The sequence below is a fragment of the Phyllostomus hastatus genome, unplaced genomic scaffold, assembly GCF_019186645.2.
Source record: "Phyllostomus hastatus isolate PE091 unplaced genomic scaffold, TTU_PhHast_1.1 phas_scaffold_501, whole genome shotgun sequence".
Taxonomy (NCBI): Eukaryota; Metazoa; Chordata; class Mammalia; order Chiroptera; family Phyllostomidae; genus Phyllostomus; species Phyllostomus hastatus.
Genome location: NW_025334033.1, coordinates 23,331,957 through 23,353,460, shown reverse-complemented (window position 1 = coordinate 23,353,460; position 21,504 = coordinate 23,331,957). Strand labels below are relative to the sequence as shown.

Sequence of the window (21,504 nt, the reverse complement as noted above, 5' to 3'; positions counted from 1 at the left end):
GCAAGAATTATTAACAGGAATTCTTCAGGTAGAAAAAGGATAGGTGATAGAAACAGATTTATACAAAGAAGTGAAGAACATAACACAATAAATATGTAGATAAATATAAAGGACTTTTTTCTCATTTGAAAGTTTATTTAGAAGACATGAAAAAAGATATTACTTGCAAGTGGAAAGGAAAAAAAGCTGGGGTAGCAATACTTACATCTGACTAAGAAGATTAAAACAAAGGCTTTAGTAAGAGACAAAGAAGGATACTATTGTAAGTATAAAGGGAGAAATCCAACAAGAGGATATAACCGTTATAAACTTTTATGCATACAATATAGGAGCACCCAAATATGTAAAGCAAACCTTGATATAAAAGGAGAGATTGACAGTAATACTGTCATAGTAGGGGATTTAAAAAAAATGTTTATTGATTTTAGAAAGAGGAAGGGAGAGAGAAACATCGATTGGTTACCTCTCATACATGCCTCAACCATGGATTGAACCCACAACCCAGCCATGTACCCTGACCGAGAATCGAGTCACCAGTCCTTTGGTGCATGGGATAATGTGCCAACCAAGAAAGCCACACCAGCCAGGGCTGTAGTAGGGAATTTTAACACCCATCAATATATCTTCCAGACAGAAAATAAACATGGAAATGGTGGCCTTAAAGAACACACTAGATCAGCTGGACTTAACTGGTTATCTTTGGAGCATTTTACCCCAAAGCTGCAAAATACATATTCTTATCGAGTGCACATGGAATATTTTCTAGGATATACCACATGTTAGGACACAAAACAAGTCTCAATAAATTTAAGAAGATTGAAATCATATCAAGCGTCTTCTCTATTTTTATGAAACTAGAAATTAATCACAAGGGAAAAATCCTGAAAAACACACAAAGACATGGAGGCTAAATAACATGTTACTAAGCAATGAATGGGTTAACAATAAGATCAAAGAAGAACTCAAAAGTTATCTTGAAACAAATGAAAATGAGAACACAACCACCCAAAATCTGTGGGACAGCAAAAGCAGTCCTAAGAGCGACATTTATATCATTACAGGCCTACCTCAAGAAACAAGAAAAGTTTCAAATAAACAATCTAACTACACTCTTAAAGGAACTTCAAAAAACAACAAGCAGCCCAAAATAGTATAAGGAAGGAAATAATATAGATCAGAGCATAAATAAATGTAATAAGAATCTAAAAAATATTCAAAAGATCAATGAAATCAAGAGCTGGTTCTTTGAAAAGATAAATAAAATCAACACACCTTTAACCAGACACAACCACCCCCCCAAAAAGAATGGACCCAAATAAATAATATTGAAATGAAAGAGAGGTAACAATTGACATCAAAGAAATTAAAAGGATTGTAGTAAACTGCTATGAACAACTACATCCCAGCAAATTGGGTAATCTGGAGGAAATGGATACATTTCTGGAAACTTAAAGTCTTCCAAAACTGAATCAAGAAGAATCAGAGAATCTGAACAAATTTCAACTAGTGAAATTGAAGCAGAATATAAAAACTTACAATAACCAAAAGTCCTGGGCTGGATATGTTCACAGGTGAATTTTTACCAAACATTCAAAGAAGTAACCTCTATCATTCTCAAATTATTCCAAAAAAATTCAAGAGGAGGGAAGACTCCTGAGCTCATTTTACAAGACCTTCAGTATCATATTTCCAGAATGAGATAAAAACATGGCAAAGAAAGAAAATTATAGGCCAATATTCCTGATGAACATAAGTGGTAGAATCCTCAGCAAAATATTAGCAAACTGGATATCCAGTTAATAATGCAGCAGTACATTAAAAAGATCATACACCATGACCAAGTAAGATTTATTCTGGGGATGCAAAGTTAGTACAGTATCTGTGAGTCAATAAATGTCATACACCACATAAAATGTATAGAATTACATGATTGTATCAGTAGATGCAGAAAAAGCATTTGGTAAAATCTAGCACTATTTTATGATAAAACTCATAAAACTCTCAGCAAAGTGAGGATAGAAGGAACATACCTCAATGTGATAAAGGCCATATATAACAAACTTACAGTCAACATCATACTCAGTGGAAAAAATGGAAATATTTCCCTTAAGATTGAAACAAGTCAGGGATGTCTGTTGTCACCACTGATTTGTTTTGAATCCTCACCCAAGGGATGAGTGGGGGAGTTCTGGCCAAGATGGAGGTGTAGGTAGAAACTCTTCATTTCCTCACACAAGCAAAAGGAGTATAACAACCAATCTAAAATTAATAAACAACCGGAAGTGCCAGAAAGTCAAACTGCGTGGAACTCCAACAACCAAGGAATTAAAGAAAAAGCCAACCAAAACAACCAGACCGGTGGGCCAAGACAAAGAAATATGGCCCAAATGAAAGAACAGAGCAAAACTTCAGAAAGAGAGCTAAGCAGTGAGGAGATAGCCAACCTATCTGATGGAGAATTTAAAGCCCTGGTAATCAAAATGCTCACAGAACTGATTGAGTTTGGTCAAAAAATGAAAAAAGAAATGAAAGATACCCAAAATGAAATAAAGCAAAATATTCAGGGAACCAACAGTGACAATAAGGAAACCAGTACTCAAAGCAATGATTTGGAACAAAAGGGAAAAATAAATATCCACCTGGAACAGAATGAAGAAACAAGAATTCAAAAAAGTAAAGAGAGACTTACAAACCTCTGGGACAACCTGAAATATTCCAATATCCTAATTATAGGGGTGCCAGAAGGAGAAGAGCAACAGCAAGAAAACTTACTTGAACAAATAATGAAGGAAAACTTCCCCAATCTGGAGAAGGAAATAGCCTTCCAGGAAGTCCAGGAAGCTCAGAGAGTCCCAAAGAAGTTGGACCCAAAGAGGAACACACCAAGGAACATCATCATTAAGCTACCCAAGATTAAAGAAAAGGAGAGAATCTTAAAAGCAGTGAGAGAAAAAGAGTTACCTACAAAGGAGCTACCATAAGGCTACCAGCTCATTTCTCAAAAGAAACCTTGCAGGCAGGAAGGGGCTGGAAAGAAGTATTTGAAGTCATGAAAGGCAAGGACCTACATCCAAGATGACTCTATCCAGCAAAGCTTTCATTTAGAATGGAAGGGCAGATACAGTGCTTCCCAGATAAGGTCAGGTTAAAGGAGTTCATCATCACCAAGCCCTTATTATATGAAATGTTAAAAGGACTTATCTAAGAAAAAGAAGATAAAAAATATGAACAGGAAAATGACAACAGATTCACAACTGACAAATGAACCTAAAAGAAAAACACAACAAAAAATAAGCAAACAACTAGAACAGGAAAAGAATCAGAGAAATGGACATCACCTAGAGGGATTTCACTGGGAAGGGGGAAGGGAGGAATGGGGGGGAAAGGTACAGGGAAGAAGAAGCATAATTAGTAGTCGTAAAACAGATGGGGAGAGATAAAAATGGTATAGGAAACAGAGGACTCAAAGAACTTATATGTACAACCCATGGACATGAACTAAGGAGGGGGGGGACGCTGGAGGTTGGGGGCCAGGACAGAGGGGGGATAAAAGGGGAAAAATTGGGAAAACCGTAATAGCATAATCAATAAAAAATACTTTAGAACCAAAAATAAAAATCCTTGAGGATTTATTTATTGATTTTAGAGATAGAGAAACATCAATGTGAGAGAGAAACATCCATCAGTACCTCCCCATACATGCCCCAACCAGGAATCAAACTTGCAACCTAGGTATGTGCCCTGACAGAGACTCAATCATACCCTCAACCTTTTTGGTGTTTGGAATGATGCTTCAACCAACTGAGCCACAGCTAGGGCTGCTTTCATCACTCATATTCAACATAGTGCTGGAAGTTCTAGCCAAAGCATTCAGACAAGAAGAATAAATAAAAGGCATCCAAATTGGAAAGGAAGAAGTAAAACTGTCATTATTTGCAGATGACATGATATTGTATATAGAGAACCCTTAAGATTTCACCAAAAACTATTAGACTTGATCAATGAATTCAGTAAAGTAGCAGAATACAGAGTAAATATTCAGAAATCAGTTGCTTTTTCATACACCAATGACTGTCAGAAAGGGAAACTAAGAAAACAATCCCATTCACAATTGCTTCAAAAAGAATAAAAATACTGAGAATAAATTTAACCAAGGATGTAAAAGGCCTGTACTCAGAAAATTATAAGACGTTGAAGAAAGAAATTTAGGAAGATACAAATAATTGGAAGCATGTACTGTGTTCATGGATAGGAAGAATTAACATCATCAAAATGTTCATGGTATACCCAGTTATCTATAGATTCAATGCAATTCCTATCAAGATACTAATGGAGTATATCATACAACTAGAACAAATATTCCAAAAATGTGTATGGAACCACCAAAGACCCTGAATAGCAATAATAGTCTTGAGAAAGCAGAACAAAGTTGGAAGAATCACGTTACTTGATATCAAATTATACTATAGTGCCATAGTAGTCAAAACAGCATGGTGCTGGCATATAAACAGACATATAGGTCAATGGAACAAAACAGCCTAGAAATAAACCCACACCTTTATAGTCAATATTTGACAAAGGAGGCAAAAACATACCATTAGGTAAAGGTAGCCTGTTCAATAAATGGTATTGGGAATATTGGACAGCTATGTGGAAAAAAAATGAAACTAGATCACCTTCTTACATATACAAGAAAAATCTCAAAATGGATGAAAGACTTAAATATTAGATCTCAAACCATAAAAATCTTAGAAGAAAACATAGGCAGTAAAATCTTGGACATTTCTCTTAGTGATATTTTTTTCTAATGTATTGCTTGGGCGAAGAAACAAAATCAAAAATAAACAAATGGGACTACATCAAACTGAAAAGTTTTTGCACAGCAAAGGAAATCACTAAAATGAAAACACAACACACTGAATAAAAGAACATGCTTGCTGATTATATATCTGATAAGAGGTTAATCTCCAAATAGATGAAGAACATATACAACTCAACACCAGTAAGACAATCTAATTAAAAAAGGGACAAAGGACCTGAATAGACACTTTTCTAAAGAGGACATACAGATGGCCAGTAGTCGTATGAAAAGATGCTTAATGTCACTAATTGTCAGAGAAAAGCAAATTAAAACAATGAACTATCCCTTCACATCTGCCAGAATGACTATCATCAATCAATCAAATAACAATTTTTGGCCAGGATGTGGAGAAAAGGGAGCACTTGTGCACTGTTGGTGGGAATGCAGCAACCTTGGTGCAGCCATGGTGGGAAGCAGAATGGATGTATCTCAAAAAATTAAAAATGGATCTGCCTTTCAACCCAGGAATCCTGCTTCTGGGAATGTACCCAAAGGAACCCCAAACACTAATTCTAGAGAGTATATGCATGCTTGTGTTCATTGCAGCGTTATTTACAATAGCCAAGATTTTGATGCTGCCCCAGTGTCTATCAGTAGATGAGCAAATAAAAAAGCTGTGGTACATTTACACAGTAGAATACTACTTGGCTGTAAAAGAGAAGGAAGTCTTACCCTTTGCAACAGCATGGATGGACCTGGACAGCATTATGCTAAGTGAAATAAGCCAAGGCAGTGAAAGACAAATACTACAAGATCTCACCTGTGATTGGAACCTAATCAACAAAACAAACAAGTAAGCAAAATATAACCAGAGACATTGAAAGTAAGAACAAACTGACAGTAACCGGAGGGGAGGTGGGAGGGGTTAATTGGGGGAAAAGGAGGAAGGGTTTTCAGGAACATGTATAAAGGACACATGGACAAAACCAAAGAAGGGTAGGATCGAGGGTGGCAAGTGGGGATGGCTGGGGTTGGGGGAAGTGGTGAGGAGAAAATGGAGACAACAGTACTTGAATAACAATAAAAAAATATGGAAAAAAACCCAGGATAGAAAATACAGAAGAGAACACAAGAGACATAGGTGTTATATTTAAAAAATTCTAATGTGTATAATTGATAGAGAAAAAATGAGAGTGAAATAGGAACAATAATGGCAGAGAATTTTCCAAATATCAGAGGATATCAAACAAATTGAGTAAGCTCTGTAATTAGAGCAAGATAAATACTTTGTAATAAAAATAAAACCCTAGCACATTATACAAAATCTAAAAACCAATGGATATACTCAAAAGCACCAATAAAAAACAGTCCAGTAAACTTGAAAGAAGCAACACTGAAGATGAGAGCTCATTTCTCATTGGAAACAGTTGAAACCAGAAGAAAGTGGAATGTTTTGAAACAGCTAATTCAGAATGATGTACTCAGTGTAAATAAGTAATAGTAAAAGGAAGACAATACTGAAGAGAAAGTTGAACATGGAGTATTCAAAGGAAAATGTACATTTGTAATTGTGGTTTAAATTTTAATTCAAATTCTCTTATTACTGTGTCATCAAAATTTCTTTAAAATGGTGCTTTTATATTTTTTATTTTTTAAAGTATTTATTTGTTTTTAGAGAGAGGGGAAGGGAGGAAGAGAGGGAAAGAAACATCGAATGAGAGAGAAACATCGATTGGTTGCCTCTTGCGTGTGCCTCGAACAGGGACCAACCCTGCATCCCAGGCATGTGCCCTGGCCAGTAATTGAACTGGCGACCTTTTTTGCTTTGTAGGATGATGCCTACCCAACTGAGCCACTCAGGTCTGGGCTAAAATGGTGCTTTTAGATGTTAACAAATGTTTAAGTGCTTGAATTCAGTTGCATTGCTAATTCTTTAAATACTTATTGAGCATTCAGTTTGCTTGCCAAGTCTGTGTTAGGTGGTAACTATGTGAAAAGCAAACATAGAAATAGTATTTTCTTTCTAGAACTCATGTTATAATGGTTGAAGTAATAGGTGTTGGGCTGGGGACAGAAATTAATCAAATAACCACATAATAAACTGTATGGTTACTCTATGTAAAGATATAGGCACATGGTTCTATGAAGTGGTATAATGGGTGAATTAACTTTTGCTAAGTTTTTTTTTTAAATAGGTTGTTTATATAATATACAGGTTTTCTCTTGCCATTCATTTTACATGTGTCTTGTGTTTCAGTATTTTTTTAAAGATTTTATTTATTATTTATCTTTAGAGAGAGAAGGGAGGGAGATAGAGAAAGAGAGAGAGAAACATCAATGTGTGGTTGCTGGGGGTTATGGCCTGCAACCCAGGAATGTACCCTGGTTGGGAATCGAACCTGCGACACTTCGGTTCGCAGCCCGCGCTCAATCCACTGAGCTACGCCAGCCAGGGCAACTTTTGCTAAGTTTGAATGAAGAAATTAACTAGATCAGGAGAGGTAACATCAGCATGTGCAAAGACTGTGGCAGGAGACAGACTGTGTTGGAGGATTAGAAAGCAGGTCTGTGTAGCTGTACACAGCTACAGCTGGGTGATATAATAGTATCTCTCTGTGAAGTAATATGAAGTGGGAAGAAACTGGACAGGTAAGTAAAGTCTGCCATGCTGATTTGTTGGATTTAAGGCTTTATCCTTAGAGCAATAGGAAGTTATTGAAATATATGGAAGTTTGCATTTTGAAAAGATTGCAGTATAGAGAATAGATTAAAGGCCAATAGTGGATAGAGATAGATTGTGTTGTTCTTATTGCAGTACTCTAGGTAAAATGTGATGGTAGCTTGGGCTGATGTGGTGGAGACAGATATATAATAGGCAGGTTCCTTAGGATTTAGGAGACATATTTGACAGGGCTAGGTGATAGATTGGATTTATAGAGGTGAGGTAGAAGAAGGTGTCAAGGTTTTATAAACACATATAAGACTTGCTTTATATTGAAATGATTACATATTAAAAGGTATGTTTTGAAAATGTTTAAAAATGAAAGAATCACCTGAATAAATAATCATCTATATAGTAGATGGTATAAGACTGCATGTGATGTTTATGAGGAATTTTTAAGGACATGGGGAAATGCCTATAGTGTTAATAAAAAGGAGAATATGAGATTGTTTATAACATTTACTCTTAAGAATATAAAATTATAATGGTAAAGCATGCCAGTGATTAGAAATGACTGTTTTTGATACAGACACATAAAGAAGAACATGCCATTAATGGTCCAGAACTCTTGAGGAAAAAACGTACAACTTCAGCTGAAAAAAATACTTGTCAGCTTTATATTCAGACTGATCATCTGTTCTTTAAATATTATGGAACACGAGAAGCTGTGATTGCCCAGGTATTTATAACTTTCCTACTATTTTAGGGAGTTCTTATATCATTATAGAAATATTTTCCTCTAAGAATTAAAGTTAGCATCTAATTTTGGAAAAGCAAAGAGTATATGTTTTTGATTGTGATATGATAAAATATTTAAGATCAGTACACAGATAATTGAAAGACCAGTTAGGATATTTTAGTGTCATTGTAAGAAAATGATTTTATGAAAGAGATAACACTGGAGCTTAGCTTTGGAAAGAGGATTGGATTTTCATCTGTGGTCTTAAAAGAGGGAAGGATAGAGGAATTGTTTCAACAAGAAGCATTTAATTTCTGTTCTGTCTACCCATTGTACTTAGCACTTTCTAAGTTACGTTATTAATTTGTATTTGTGTCTTTTCAACCCTTGTTAAAGTATAAAATTTTTTGCTATACCCTACAATATGTTCTTCATGTTGAAGGTAACCAGTGAGAGTTTTTTTTAATGCATTTTGACTGGAAGGATTTGAGACTGAGAGGGTGCATGCCTCTGATATAATGGTGAACTCATTTTGGTAGTGGTGATCTTAATTTTTGACATGTTTAAAAACCAGGTGGCTGTGCCCTTTGGATATTGAGAATATAGAATTGGAACTTGGGAGAGGTTTGAGCTTTCTGCATGGAATTTATGGGTATAAAAGAGATAGTTAAAGTAAGGAGAGAGAAAGGGAGAGAATGAAATCAAAATGTAAGAAACTAGGAGATAACATCTATATATAGTGAATAGGATGAGGAAGAGAAGCTACGGGCTAAACCATAATTAAAGAGGTAGAATTAAATAACTAGCTAAGGAAGAAACAAAGGCTCAAAACAAAATGCATAGTGGATAGTGTCATCTTACAGAGATAGCAAAGAGAACGATTATATGTGTTACGTGGCAGGAATCCTTTACAGTGTATACATATATTAAATCATCCTGATGTGCACTTTAAATATCTTAGTTTTATGTATCACTTATACCTCAACAATGCTGGAAAAAGTAGGAGTATGAGAGGTAGTTGATTTCTAGTTACTTGAAAGATTATTGATGCGCTTGAGGCAAGCTCTCAATAGAGTTGTAAGGGCGAAAACATTGCCAGCAGTAAGGAATGGGTTGGCAGAAGAGTGAGTTTTAAGAAATGAGAGAAATAGGACAAAATATGGTGACTTACAATAATATTAAATATTTGGGAGTGAAAGGGAGATGAGGATTACTTGAGAAGTTAGTTGAAGAGGAAAATGATCCAGTAGAGAAGCAGTACAAGATAACATATAAGTGAAAGAAAAATTGATGTGAAAAAATGTTCTTGAAGATCCAGGAAGGACTAGGATCGGGAATAAAGAACAGTTATCCTTTAAGGAAGAATGACTCTTTGAGGAAGGTATGAACAGTAAAGATGGGAAGTGAAGATGAACTCTCAGTAAAGTACGAAGTGTATCATCTGTGGAGAAATGGTTGAACCACCACTGAGAATGGAATGGAGGACCGTTAGGCCAAACCGAGGTTAGACAGCATGAGTTTTTAATGGGTCCCAACAGCACTGTTATGACTTTCTTTATTAGTGTTTGGCAACCTGGGCTACTTTTGAAATTATTGTTGTTCATGCGTCTACTTGACCATCTTATATTTATATAATTTATTTGAAAATAGTATATGTATGTACATATATGTGTATATACACATATATGTTTTCACATTAATGGTAGCAAGTGCTTTTTGTAAATGAAAATGAAAAGATGGTATACAGAGAGGTTTAGAAGCCAGAGTTTGTTAATCATCTAAGTAAACAGAGGGTCATTTTGTATTCTATCATGTTACTCTTTTCCTAAAATTTAGCAAAATCTAAATATCTTGTTTATATTTTTATTACCCATGTGCCCCCTGCCCCCTCAGCAAATACATCTCTGTAAATTTATAGGGGCCTTTTCTGTTTTGCTCACCATTATATCCCTAGCACCTAGAACAGTGCCTAGTATATAGTAAATGGCCAACAACAAAACTTATAGAATGTGTACTACTGCAGCAATAGAAAGACCAAAGTCAAATAATGACTGAGTGTCCTGATATTATCAGGAAAGTTCTCAGAGATGTTTGAGCTGAGCTGAGTCTGAAGGATGAATACCCTAGGCATAAGGAAACAGCAAGTGAAAAGGCATAAAGATGACATATTGGAGGATGGATTGAGAAAACAGAGTTTTTTATATGGCTGAAGCAAGGGTGGACCAGAGAAGAGTCTGGAAAAAGCACAGAATCTTTCCTTTACAGCTCCAGTTTACTAGTGTGTTTGATTCTTTCATCTGGTATGTGATATAGACATTTTAAATTTTGAATGTGGTAGAACATGAATAATTCCTGATTTGGGAGATGGAAAATTAACCTTTTTCATATTTTAACATTGTATCTAAAATATTTTTCTTTTTTTAAAATCCTTAGATATCCAGTCATGTTAAAGCGATTGATACAATTTATCAGACTACAGACTTCTCTGGAATCCGTAACATCAGTTTCATGGTGAAACGCATAAGAGTAAGGAGTTTTAATAGTTGAGAGAGATAAGGAAAATAAACTTAATCTTTATGCATTAAATAGTTTAAATTGTATTTACTAATGCAGTTTATCTTTACTCTTGGCTTTTATACGCATACACATATGAGTGCACACAGAGAGGATACTACGTTTATGGCTTAGGAATGAAATCTATTAGACTTTAATCTGGACTGCAAAATAAGTATGGTGGTACTATTTTCTCACTATCTGATTAACATTCCAGTTAGAAAGCCTTGACTTCTCAATAACTACAGATATAGTACCTGACTTTTTCCCCATGGTTAATTATTTCCCACTTTCCTAAGATTTGCCTTGTGCAGTGTATTGCATTGTGTTCCAGCAAAGAAGGATGATCCATGGTTACACAAAATTGGAAGATGGAGAAATACTTAATACTGTATACTGTCTTCTTGAAAATTCAGCACACATTAACATATCTCAGGTTTTGAGAAATCCTTCAGGAAAGAAACCTATATTTTTCTTTTTTTTTTAAGATTTTATTTATTTATTTTTAGGCAGAAGGGAAGGGCAAGAGAAAGAGAGGAAGAGAAACATCAATGTGTGGTTGCCTCTTGTGCGCTCCCTACTGTGGACCTGGCCTGCAACCCAGGCATGTGCCCTGGCTGGGAATCGAACCAGTGACCCTTTGGTTCACAGGCTGATGTGGTTCATTGAGCCACAACAGCCAGGGCAGAAACCCATATTTTTCTAAACACATTTGACCATGGAACCTTTTTTTGTATTAACATCAACTGAGACTCCAAAGAAATGGTGATACAGAGCCACTGATCATTAATTGTAATCTTACTGCAAATAAGTAAATATTCATTTACTAACAAAATTAGGCTAATTGTTTTAAAATTTTTTGTACATATGAATTCTTTCAAAGCATATAGCTTTTAAGAATCTGAATTTATAAATTAGATAAACAACCTGAGTTTAAAAAGTCATTTTACAAGAATATTTGCCATAGCATTTCTTTGTATGTGTGCTCTTTCGTTTCTTGAAATATGATTGATTAGATCATAATTTTAATACACATGTGTAATATATCTAATTAACACAGTTGGAGATGCTCCTCACTTTTAGAAGTAGTATTAAATATTAAATTGGGTTATTTTAAAGTGAAATGTGGTTTATAGAAATGTAATAAAGAACTATTCATAATTGCTTTCATGTATTTTGAGAGCAAAATAAACCTTTAAATGAGTAAGTAAAAGTAATAACTGGTGCAACTATTGCTGTTTAGTAGGTGGAGCAATAAAATGCAAAGTAGTGAAAAGTAGAGGCCACCTGAACACATTTTAGTGAAGCACATTTTTTTGAGTAAAATAATTTGCATTATGAAATGCACATAGTATACAAATAGGTAATGTGGCAGTTGGTTGTTTTCAGGTCCTTAACTGGGATTAAAAAACTTTAGTTTAAATCTCATCCTTTGAAGGGTGTGACTCATCATTTAATTTGAAATTTATATTAGCAAATATTTAAATTTTAATCATCTGATATGAGGTAACTGAAATTTAAATACCATTTTAATTTGTAGCCAATATTACAGAAGTGTCAGGGAATTTTTTATCTTATATTTAGTAAGGAAAAAGCCATTTCTCTAAACATGGGCTATTTATAATATATTGCATGCTTGTTTTTGGATTTGCTTGTGTGTGTTAAGATTTTTTTTGTCAGTTGTTAATGGATAAACCAGATGTTCTGAAATCTGCCCTTAGGCAATTGCCCTCAACAGTATTGCTGCCATTCTGCTTGGAAGACCCTCCATTTTACTGAATGGAGTGGATCCCCAAAAGACCAGTTCTTATTATTTCATCCCCTTACTACTGACATTTTCAGTAGACTGATGATTGCCTTCTAAAAAAATGTTTACTTTCATACATACCCCTTTTTACTCTCTAACAACAAAATTGCATATAATTCTCTGACTTGAGCAAAGCCAGATTGTCCTAGAGCTTTAAAGGGCACATAGGTTTTTCTGAAAGGAAGCAGAGGTTGATAAATGAAAGCTTTTGTTTACCAGAAGTTTGGTCTCAGAACTCCCATCATTCTTCAGATTGTGAAGGAGGAACCTGCACCAGGAGTTCAGTAGCTAAGTGTCAAAAGAAACATTCTAGAAGAACTCAGCCTGCAATAGTAAGAGAAGCAAATAGGCAAAATTATTTGTTTGTTTGTTTGTTTGTTTATTGCTGCATCCAGGGGAAAAATGGAATTTGCAGGGAGAACCAAGAAAATGATTTGTCTGCTGAATTGACAGTCTTGGGTTCAATATTTGTTTTATATTCCAGTAATTAAATAATGGGTTTTATGATCTTATACTTGCCACCATAAATAAGAGATTAGCACTAAAAGAGAGTTGTTCAGATGATTAAATTTGAGAAACTAAACTTTATTTAGAAGTTTTTTAAGCAGAACTTGTTCTTCTACCCCAAGTGTCCAGTGTTCAGAAATCTGGTGAATACTTGCTCAAAATGTAACATGTTCTATCTTGCCTTTCTTTTCTCTTTCTTTTTGGCTTCTTTAATCAGCTCAGGGATTTGGGGGGCAGTGGGAATAACCATAAAATCCTTAATTGAGGCTAGATTCCCCTGGGGCTTCAAGCTTATTGTTCAGGGAGATTCTGAAGGTGAACACAGACTTAACACTAAGGCTCTAACATTAATTGCTTATTTAAATCATTGTTTTGGATTTTAGATCAATACGACTGCTGATGAGAAAGACCCCACAAATCCCTTCCGTTTTCCAAATATTGGTGTGGAGAAGTTCCTGGAATTGAATTCTGAACAGAATCATGATGACTACTGCCTGGCCTATGTCTTCACAGACCGAGATTTTGATGATGGCGTTCTTGGTCTGGCCTGGGTTGGAGCACCTTCAGGTAGTTTAACTATCTATGTCTTAATACTTGAAACAAAATGCAATTTTTAGGGCGGACTGAGTTTTACAAAGTACTGGTGAAAGTGATGCCTGTACAATATCTTAATATACACAACTTGAGTGAGGCAAGATTCATTAGCCTAATGTAAATAGAAAAATAGATGAAACAGCTTTTTATTTTGAAAAGAGTAGCATTAGGAAGTTATCCTGACATTTGGTACAGTCAGTAGCTAAAATAAGTAATTGTATGCTCATTTCTGAAATCAAAAGCAAAATATCAATTTTTTGACAAAAGTTAACATTATTATTTAAAAAATATTTTAACGACAGTTTTGAGTCAAGAGGGGAAAACTATGTTGTTGCTTCTGTTCTAGAGTGAGATAGAAAGGAGAGTAATCCTGGTCAGGAGGAACAGATAAAAGGAAAGAATGCCTGCCTTGATTATTACTTTTTTGTAGTCATTATTTTAACAAATGTGAAGATGCAGTCAGGAGGCCCCAGCACAATGGGCTAGCACTTTGCTGGGGTCTCTGCCTCAGCCATGAATGCTATTGTCATGGAGAAAGCTGGGACAGTCTAATCCCCATTACAGTGGGGGTGAGTGCCTGTGATTTACAGGTTAATATGTTCAGTAGCATAGTCAAGGGAAACACAGATTTATTAATTGAAAGATGAGTACAAAGAATCACAGACTCTGCATATGAACTTTGCCATATAGTTTGATCGCTAGTCTGTCATCTTCTGAGCTATATACACAGCAATTCTCTGATGCATCATTTTCCTCTTTTTAAAAGAATCAACTAATGCTTTATCCAGGGTAAGATAGGCTTTTCTATTCCTAGTGTTACTAGTTTATTCATTGATTTGTTATGCATATTTTAACAGCTTTTGTAGTGTATTTTTGCTTTTATATTTCTTGCTTTAATTTTTAAGCCAGCAGTGAATATTGTAAACTTCATTTATACTTTAGTTATAGATATATATATATAATATCTTATCACTTTGAGTTTCTGGCATATCAAAACTACTTATGGTATTTTTAAAAAATAAACCATAACTTACAAGATTAAATATATAGTATTTTTCCTATATAATTGAGTTATTCCAACATATGCTATTAGCCTGTAATAAATATTAACCTTTCTTATAGTAATAGTCATTAAGATCAAAAGCAGTTACTTAAGATGTTAAATAAGATATAAATTACAAAGGCTTTATATCAGAAAAGTACACTCAAATTTATGTATGTACTTCTCTCACACTAGATATATTTTAAAAATACAGAAAAGTATATTATCAGAGTTTTTAATATATGTTATTTCCTTTTTTTTTAAGCAGATAAATTTGCAGGGGTGAGTCTTCTATGCCTAATTCAAGTTTGACACAACATTGGGCCAATTTGCATATGACAAATCTTTGCTGAGGCAGGATACTAATTTACTATTTGTTTAAAACAATAAAATGTAGACTATTATTGTCATATACAGAGTGCTTATTCCTGTCTTTTCTACTTTCTAGAAGTAGTGATATAGTCCTTAGGACTCATGTCTAAAAGTGGAGGTACCTTAAGAAAATACATTAAATATTCATAAATCATTGGCTGTTTCCTTTTTATTCAGTTTTCTGTGTAGAAAAGGTAGTAAGTTTTGAATATGATAAAGGTTCTCAGTTTTTTGTTAGTTAAAATCTGCGTTATGGCTGTTTTTCAGTTTATTTTTCTGTGAAGTATATTCTCATTTCAGCTTCCTAAATTGTATCTTGATGATAATTTAAATTTATGTTTTGTTGTCATAAACTTTGTAATTTTTAAAAAAGTATTTTATTTACTTATTTTCAGAGAGAAGGTAAGGGAGGGAGAAAGAATGGGAAAGAAACACTGATGTGCAAGAGAAAGATCAGTCAGTTGCCTCTCGCACACCCCCAACTGGGGACCTGGCCCGTAACCCAGACATGTGCCCTGACAGGGAATTGAACCAGTGATCTTTTGGTTCACAGGCTGGCGCTCAGTCCACTGAACCACACCAGCCAGGGCTACTTGTAATTTTAAAAGAAACAAGGCAGCTATTGTAGTATCATGCCATTCTCACAGATCTACTTTTAATTGCTTTTTATTATATGCTTTATCAGGGATTATGTTTTCTAAAATGATTTAATGACTTGCTTGTAACTTTGCATACATGTAGAAAACTAATTTGAAATAATTTGGTCAGTTATCAGAATATGCTACTCCTTTTGATAGTATTTTAACAAAAACTCAAGTAGAGAAACCTTTTAAATGTGAATATACAGAACTTCTCACTAAAAGTCTTTAATAGAATTATTAAGAAAACTATGAGACTCCAGTCAGGATGGAGGTGTAGGTTGAACCACCTCACTTCCTTGCACTACCAAAAGAAGTATAACAACCAATTTAAAAACAAAAAACAACCAGGAGTTTCAGAAAGTCAAACTGCATGGAAGTCCGACAACCAAGGAGTCAAAGAAACATCCAGACCAGTAGGAGAGGTGGAGACTGGGTAGCAGGGCAGAGAGGATGCATGACAAGGCAGTGGACTGAGTGGACAAGGCTGGGGCTAGCTGGCTAGGTGTCCCATATTCACGCACGGGTAAGCAGGAGGAACAAATGGGGAGCAAGACAGACCAGACCAGGGTTTCAGCATGGGAAACTAAACTCACAACATCTGGCTGTTAAAACTGGGGTTGGTGTGGGGGTTTGATGGTGAGAGAAACTCCCAGTGTCATAGGAGAGTCTGTTGAAGAGGCCCATGGGGTCCTAGAATGTGCACAAACCCATCCACCTGCAAATCAGCACCTGAAAGGGCACAATCTGTTTGTGGGAAGTGAGGGAAGTGACGGAAAGTGGGATGAGAGCCTAGCAAGCAGCATTGTTCCCTCTCTGAACCCTCCCCCACACACGGTGCCACAACCCAGAGATGTGAGTTGCCCTACCCTGTAACATTGTATGTTAACACCCATGCAATGTAACAGCTGTGCTGAGACAAAGAAATATGGCCCAAATAAAAGAACAGATCAAAACTCCAGAAAAAGAACTAAGCGATGAGGCGATAACCAACCTATCAGATGCAGTGTTCAAAATGCTGGTAATCAGGATACTGACAGAAATGATTGAGCTCGGTCGCAAAATGAAGGAAGAAGTAAAGGCCACCTAAAGTGGAATAAAGCAAAATATACAGGGAACCAACTGTGAAGGGAAGGAAACCAGGATTCAATGATTTGGAGCAGAAGGAAGAAAAAAGCATCCAACTGGAACAGAATGAAGAAACAAGAATTCAAAAAAATGAGGAGAGGCTTAGGAACCCCCAGGACAACTTTAAATCTTCCAGTATCTGAGTCATAGTGCTGCTGAAGGAGAGAGGAGGAGCAAGAAATTGAAAGCTTATTTGAAAAAATAATGAAGGAGAACTTCCCCAGTCTGGTGCAGGAACTAGACATGCAAGTCCAGGAAGCTCAGAGAGTCCCAAAGAGGTTGGACCCAAGGAAGGAAACACCAAGGCACATTACAATTAAATTACCCAAGATTAAAGATGAGGAGAGAATCTTAAAAGCAGCAAGAGAAAAGGAGACAGTTACCTACAAAGGCATTCCCATAAGTCTATCAAATGATTTCAGTCTATCAGTCTGATTTCTCAAAAGAAATCTTAAAGGCAAGAAGAGGCTGGAAAGAAGTATTTGAAGTCATGAAAGGCAAGGACCTACATCCAAGATTACTCTATCCAGCAAAGCTACCATTTAGAATGGAAGGGCAGATAAAGTGTTTCTCAGATAAGGTCAAGTTAAAGGAGTTCATCATCATCAAGCCCTTATTATATGAAATGTTAAAGGGACTTATCTAAGAAAAAGAAGATAAAAAATATGAACAGTAAAATGACAACAAATTCAACAACTATCAACAACTGAACCTAAAAGAAAAGAAAAACAACAAAAACAAAAAGTAAGCAAACAACTAAAACAGGAACAGAATCAGAGAAATGGAGATCACATGAAGGGTATCAGCAGGGAGGTGGAGGGGGGCGAATGGGGGAAAAGGACAGGGAATAAGAAGCATAAATGGCAGGTACAAAGTAGCCACGGGGGTGGTTAAAATAGTATAGGAAATGAAGTAGCCCAAGAACTTATATATATGACCCATGGACATGAACTAAGGCGGGGAATGTGGGTGATGGGAGTATGCAGTGTGGAGGGGAATAAAGGAGTGAAAATGGGACAACTGTAATAGTATAATCAATAAAAAATATTAAAGAAATGGAGGAAGATCAAAACTATGAATAGTAAAATGATAGTATACAACTATCAACAATTAAACCTATAAAACAAAAACAAATTAAGCAAACAACTAAAAGAGGGACAGAATCAAAGTAAAAATGCATGTTTTTTTAAAATTCAAGACACATTAGAAAATCATTAATTCAATTATTTTATTTTATTTTGAAAAAATTTATAAACATGCCGAAAAATTGCAAGAGTAGCACAGTGAATATCTGATAGTCAGTTAACATTTTGCCACATTTGTTCTCCCCTCTCATGTTCTCTTTTCTTTCCTCCTCCCTTTGTTTTTAACCCATTTAATGGAATTCTTTTTTTTCAGCTTTATTGAGGTATAATTGACAAAATTGTAAGATATTTGAAGTGTACATCATGATGATTTTCTATTTGTATACATTGTAAAAACTTATATAATTGAAAGTTTGTACCTTCCACCAGCCTCTCCCTATTTCTCCCAACCCCACATCCCCAACCCCTGACAATGGCTAATTCTTTTCTTAAAAAAAAACTACATTGGTGTTGCCTTTCAAGATAGTTAATCACGTACATACTCCTGTGCATCATTGCTTTTATTTGTAGAAGTGACTTTCTCATAATGGACTTGAGAATATTTTACTCAACTTTCATTTACTTCAGGTTTTCTGTTTAAAAGATGAGAGGTATGGACTTTGACTCATTGTAAATACTGATGTATTCAATTGACAGAAACTCAAACACTTGTTTTGCTAAATTAATGGGAACAACAATTGGGGAACTTTTTAATTATGAAGAGGAATATTTTATAAGGGCTTTATACTCTATCCTGGGAATTTCTCCATTAAAGCTTTTATTTGGAATGAGTTCCTAATCTTGGACCAAAGAAACTTTTGAGTGTTTGGTACATGTGGGTACCAAGTGTACTTTGGACTCAAAATATAACATGTCTTAGTATAACATATATTAGAAAGTTATTTTTGGGGAAAATAGATACTAATTTAGCCATCTTTTGTTCTGAATTAGGAAGCTCTGGAGGAATATGTGAAAAAAGTAAGCTCTATTCAGATGGGAAGAAGAAGTCCCTAAACACTGGAATTATTACTGTTCAGAACTATGGATCTCATGTACCTCCCAAAGTCTCTCACATCACTTTTGCTCATGAGGTTGGACATAACTTTGGATCTCCAGTAAGTATTGCCTAATTACTAGATTTTAAATAAAATAATAAAAGTTACTAACCTTTTTTGTCAGTGATTTTTTTTGTTTACAATGAAAACAAATATGTGTGAATGTTGAGTTTTTATATCTCAGAACATAATCATGTGCTTGACCATATTGAAAGGGAGTAAAATAGAATATTTGTGGTTAAAATAAGAAAAATCAGTCTACCAATGCCAGAATTCAGTGAAGGCAAGGGATTTTGTCTGTTTTATTCACTTCTGTGCCTCCTGGCCCTAGAACAGTGCCTGGTACATGATTTATTGAAATATTCATTGAATGAGAATCACTTTTTATTATTTAAAGTGCATCTTGAATGTTAGCAAATTGTGGAGTAGTTGTTTTACTTCAATTCTGTTAAAGCATTGTTAGGGCTTACTACTGTATTTTGCAGTGTATTATGCATACTTTTTTGCCCACATTTTTGAGGGGAAAATAAGGATGTGCTTTATACATGGGTATATTAATTTCATATTAAATAGATGTTTTTAGTTCTTTTATTTGTACTTATGTGTTGAAATTGTAACTCTAGAAAGCAATAACTATATCCATATGCAAAATAATACCCTGGAATATGATAATCGGTTTTGTTTCTACATACAAATAAATGAATAATTGAATAAATAAATGAATAAGTTAAAATGCAAGATTTTTTTTCCTGAAAGCCTGGGCCAAAAATGTGGGTGCACATTACATCCGGAGTGCACTCACTATACATGGCAAAATATGGTATTTTGTCTTTCTCTACTGTGGAATGAAGTTGATATTTTAAAATTTCAGAAAGTATTGAAGATGTATTTAATCTCTCTACCTCTTGACTGTTTTTATGTCCTGTTCTTAAAAGAGTAATTGAAATTTTAGAGATGAGGAGAGAACTGTTGTTCATGGGTAATTTGCATTTTCCAGGACAGTTCAATGTCCTCCCATCTCTCCCTGTTCCTTTGTTTCCAGCCTTCTCCAAGGGAGAGTATAGCAACCTTCTAACTGTTCTGTTTTTCAGTCTAGGTCCTCTTAAAGCTTATTGTGCAGATAACATGCTGCCAACCTTAAAATACAAATTTAGGTTCAGTGAGTTTTTGGTGGGGCATGAGTTTCTAAGAAACCCCCTGTTGCTGCTGGTCTGTGGACCACACTTGGAGAAGGGAATCTGGTCTGCTCTCTTTTCACGTCTTGTCTAATCCATCCCCTACCCAGTTGCTGGAGAGGTGTTTTTAGTACATTAATGTTATATTACTTATTGTCTAATGAGTAAACTGGTTCACATTTTTTGTCTGTCTGTCTTTTTTTTCTTGTCATACTGATGGCTTCCCGGGTCCAAGGATCTGAAAGTCCGTGACCCACTGTGGGGTTCTTGGCTTCCAGCAGGAAAGAACTCAGATGTGAACTAGCATAGTTTAAAGTGAGAGTTTATTAGTGAAATAGAGAGACAAACAGTGGCTACTCCATTCACACAGCAGTGCCACCCTAGTGGGATTTACTTTTTTTATTGATTCTCATTTAATCAATGGGTCGGTCTTTCAATATGGGAAGGAATATTTAGGATTTTTCTGGGGAAAGTGGTGAAGACTTCTTGGAAGAGCACCATCCACCATTTTGTGTCCTTATGTGGGTTTTCCATTTCAGTCAGGTGGGGAGGGGCGTTTAGTATGCTAATATATTGCAGTGAGTGTATAATGAGACTAAGGGTTACTGCAGGGTGGAATTAGTTACTTGGATGGTTGAGCTGGCCTTCTGTTTGTTCTAAGCCATAAATCCTGTGGGGGTTGGTCTTACTATATCTGTGATAGCCCTCGTAGCCTGTAGTGGTTACAGTGCTTTGGCCACGTACCGTATCTTGATACGACACTACTTTTAATGGTTCTACTCTGCTTAAACACAGCCCATTCCTTTGTGCATGTTGTTGGTGCTATCTATCATTCATGTACGTAATAGGTACTTACTAAATGTTTATTAAGTAATTTAATAGTAAGATCAGGCAAACCATAAACTCCCAAGCCTGTCTTCCTTGCTGTCTGTATCTTTATCTCTCCTGTTATAAATCTATATATTATGTCAATGTTACTTTCTCTCTGAGTGGCTCACAATATCCCTTATATTTATTTATCCTGTCTCAAATATTTATTGCGCACCTATTGTTAACCACTTTATAATCTGTGTTGTGGGAAGTTATAATCATAAATGAGACAAATTCTGTCTCTCAGTGTGAAAATTCTAATATGTGCCCACTCTCACCAGATTAATCTTTGTCTAAGTATAGTTCTGATCATGTCACTTCTCTTCACAGCTTACTTTTAGTACCTACTGATACAATTTTATCATCTTAGCATTTAGGATCTTCCATAATTTGGGTCCAAGTTTATTTTCAATGTTATCTCCCCGTTTTTGTCAAAT

The 21,504-nt window shown here is 35.3% G+C and overlaps 1 protein-coding gene across 2 annotated transcripts in view; it reads left to right on the top strand.

Moving 5' to 3' along the window:
* The window catches only part of ADAM10 (ADAM metallopeptidase domain 10), a 125,334-nt gene that overhangs the window by 77,061 nt on the left and 26,769 nt on the right, over positions 1–21,504 (top strand). For both annotated transcript variants that reach the window (XM_045822559.1, XM_045822561.1), the window contains exons 6-9: positions 8,053–8,202; positions 10,636–10,728; positions 13,453–13,636; positions 18,919–19,082. In XM_045822559.1, coding sequence (XP_045678515.1) covers positions 8,053–8,202; positions 10,636–10,728; positions 13,453–13,636; positions 18,919–19,082 — 591 coding nt within the window. The remainder of the gene's footprint in view (positions 1–8,052; positions 8,203–10,635; positions 10,729–13,452; positions 13,637–18,918; positions 19,083–21,504) is intronic.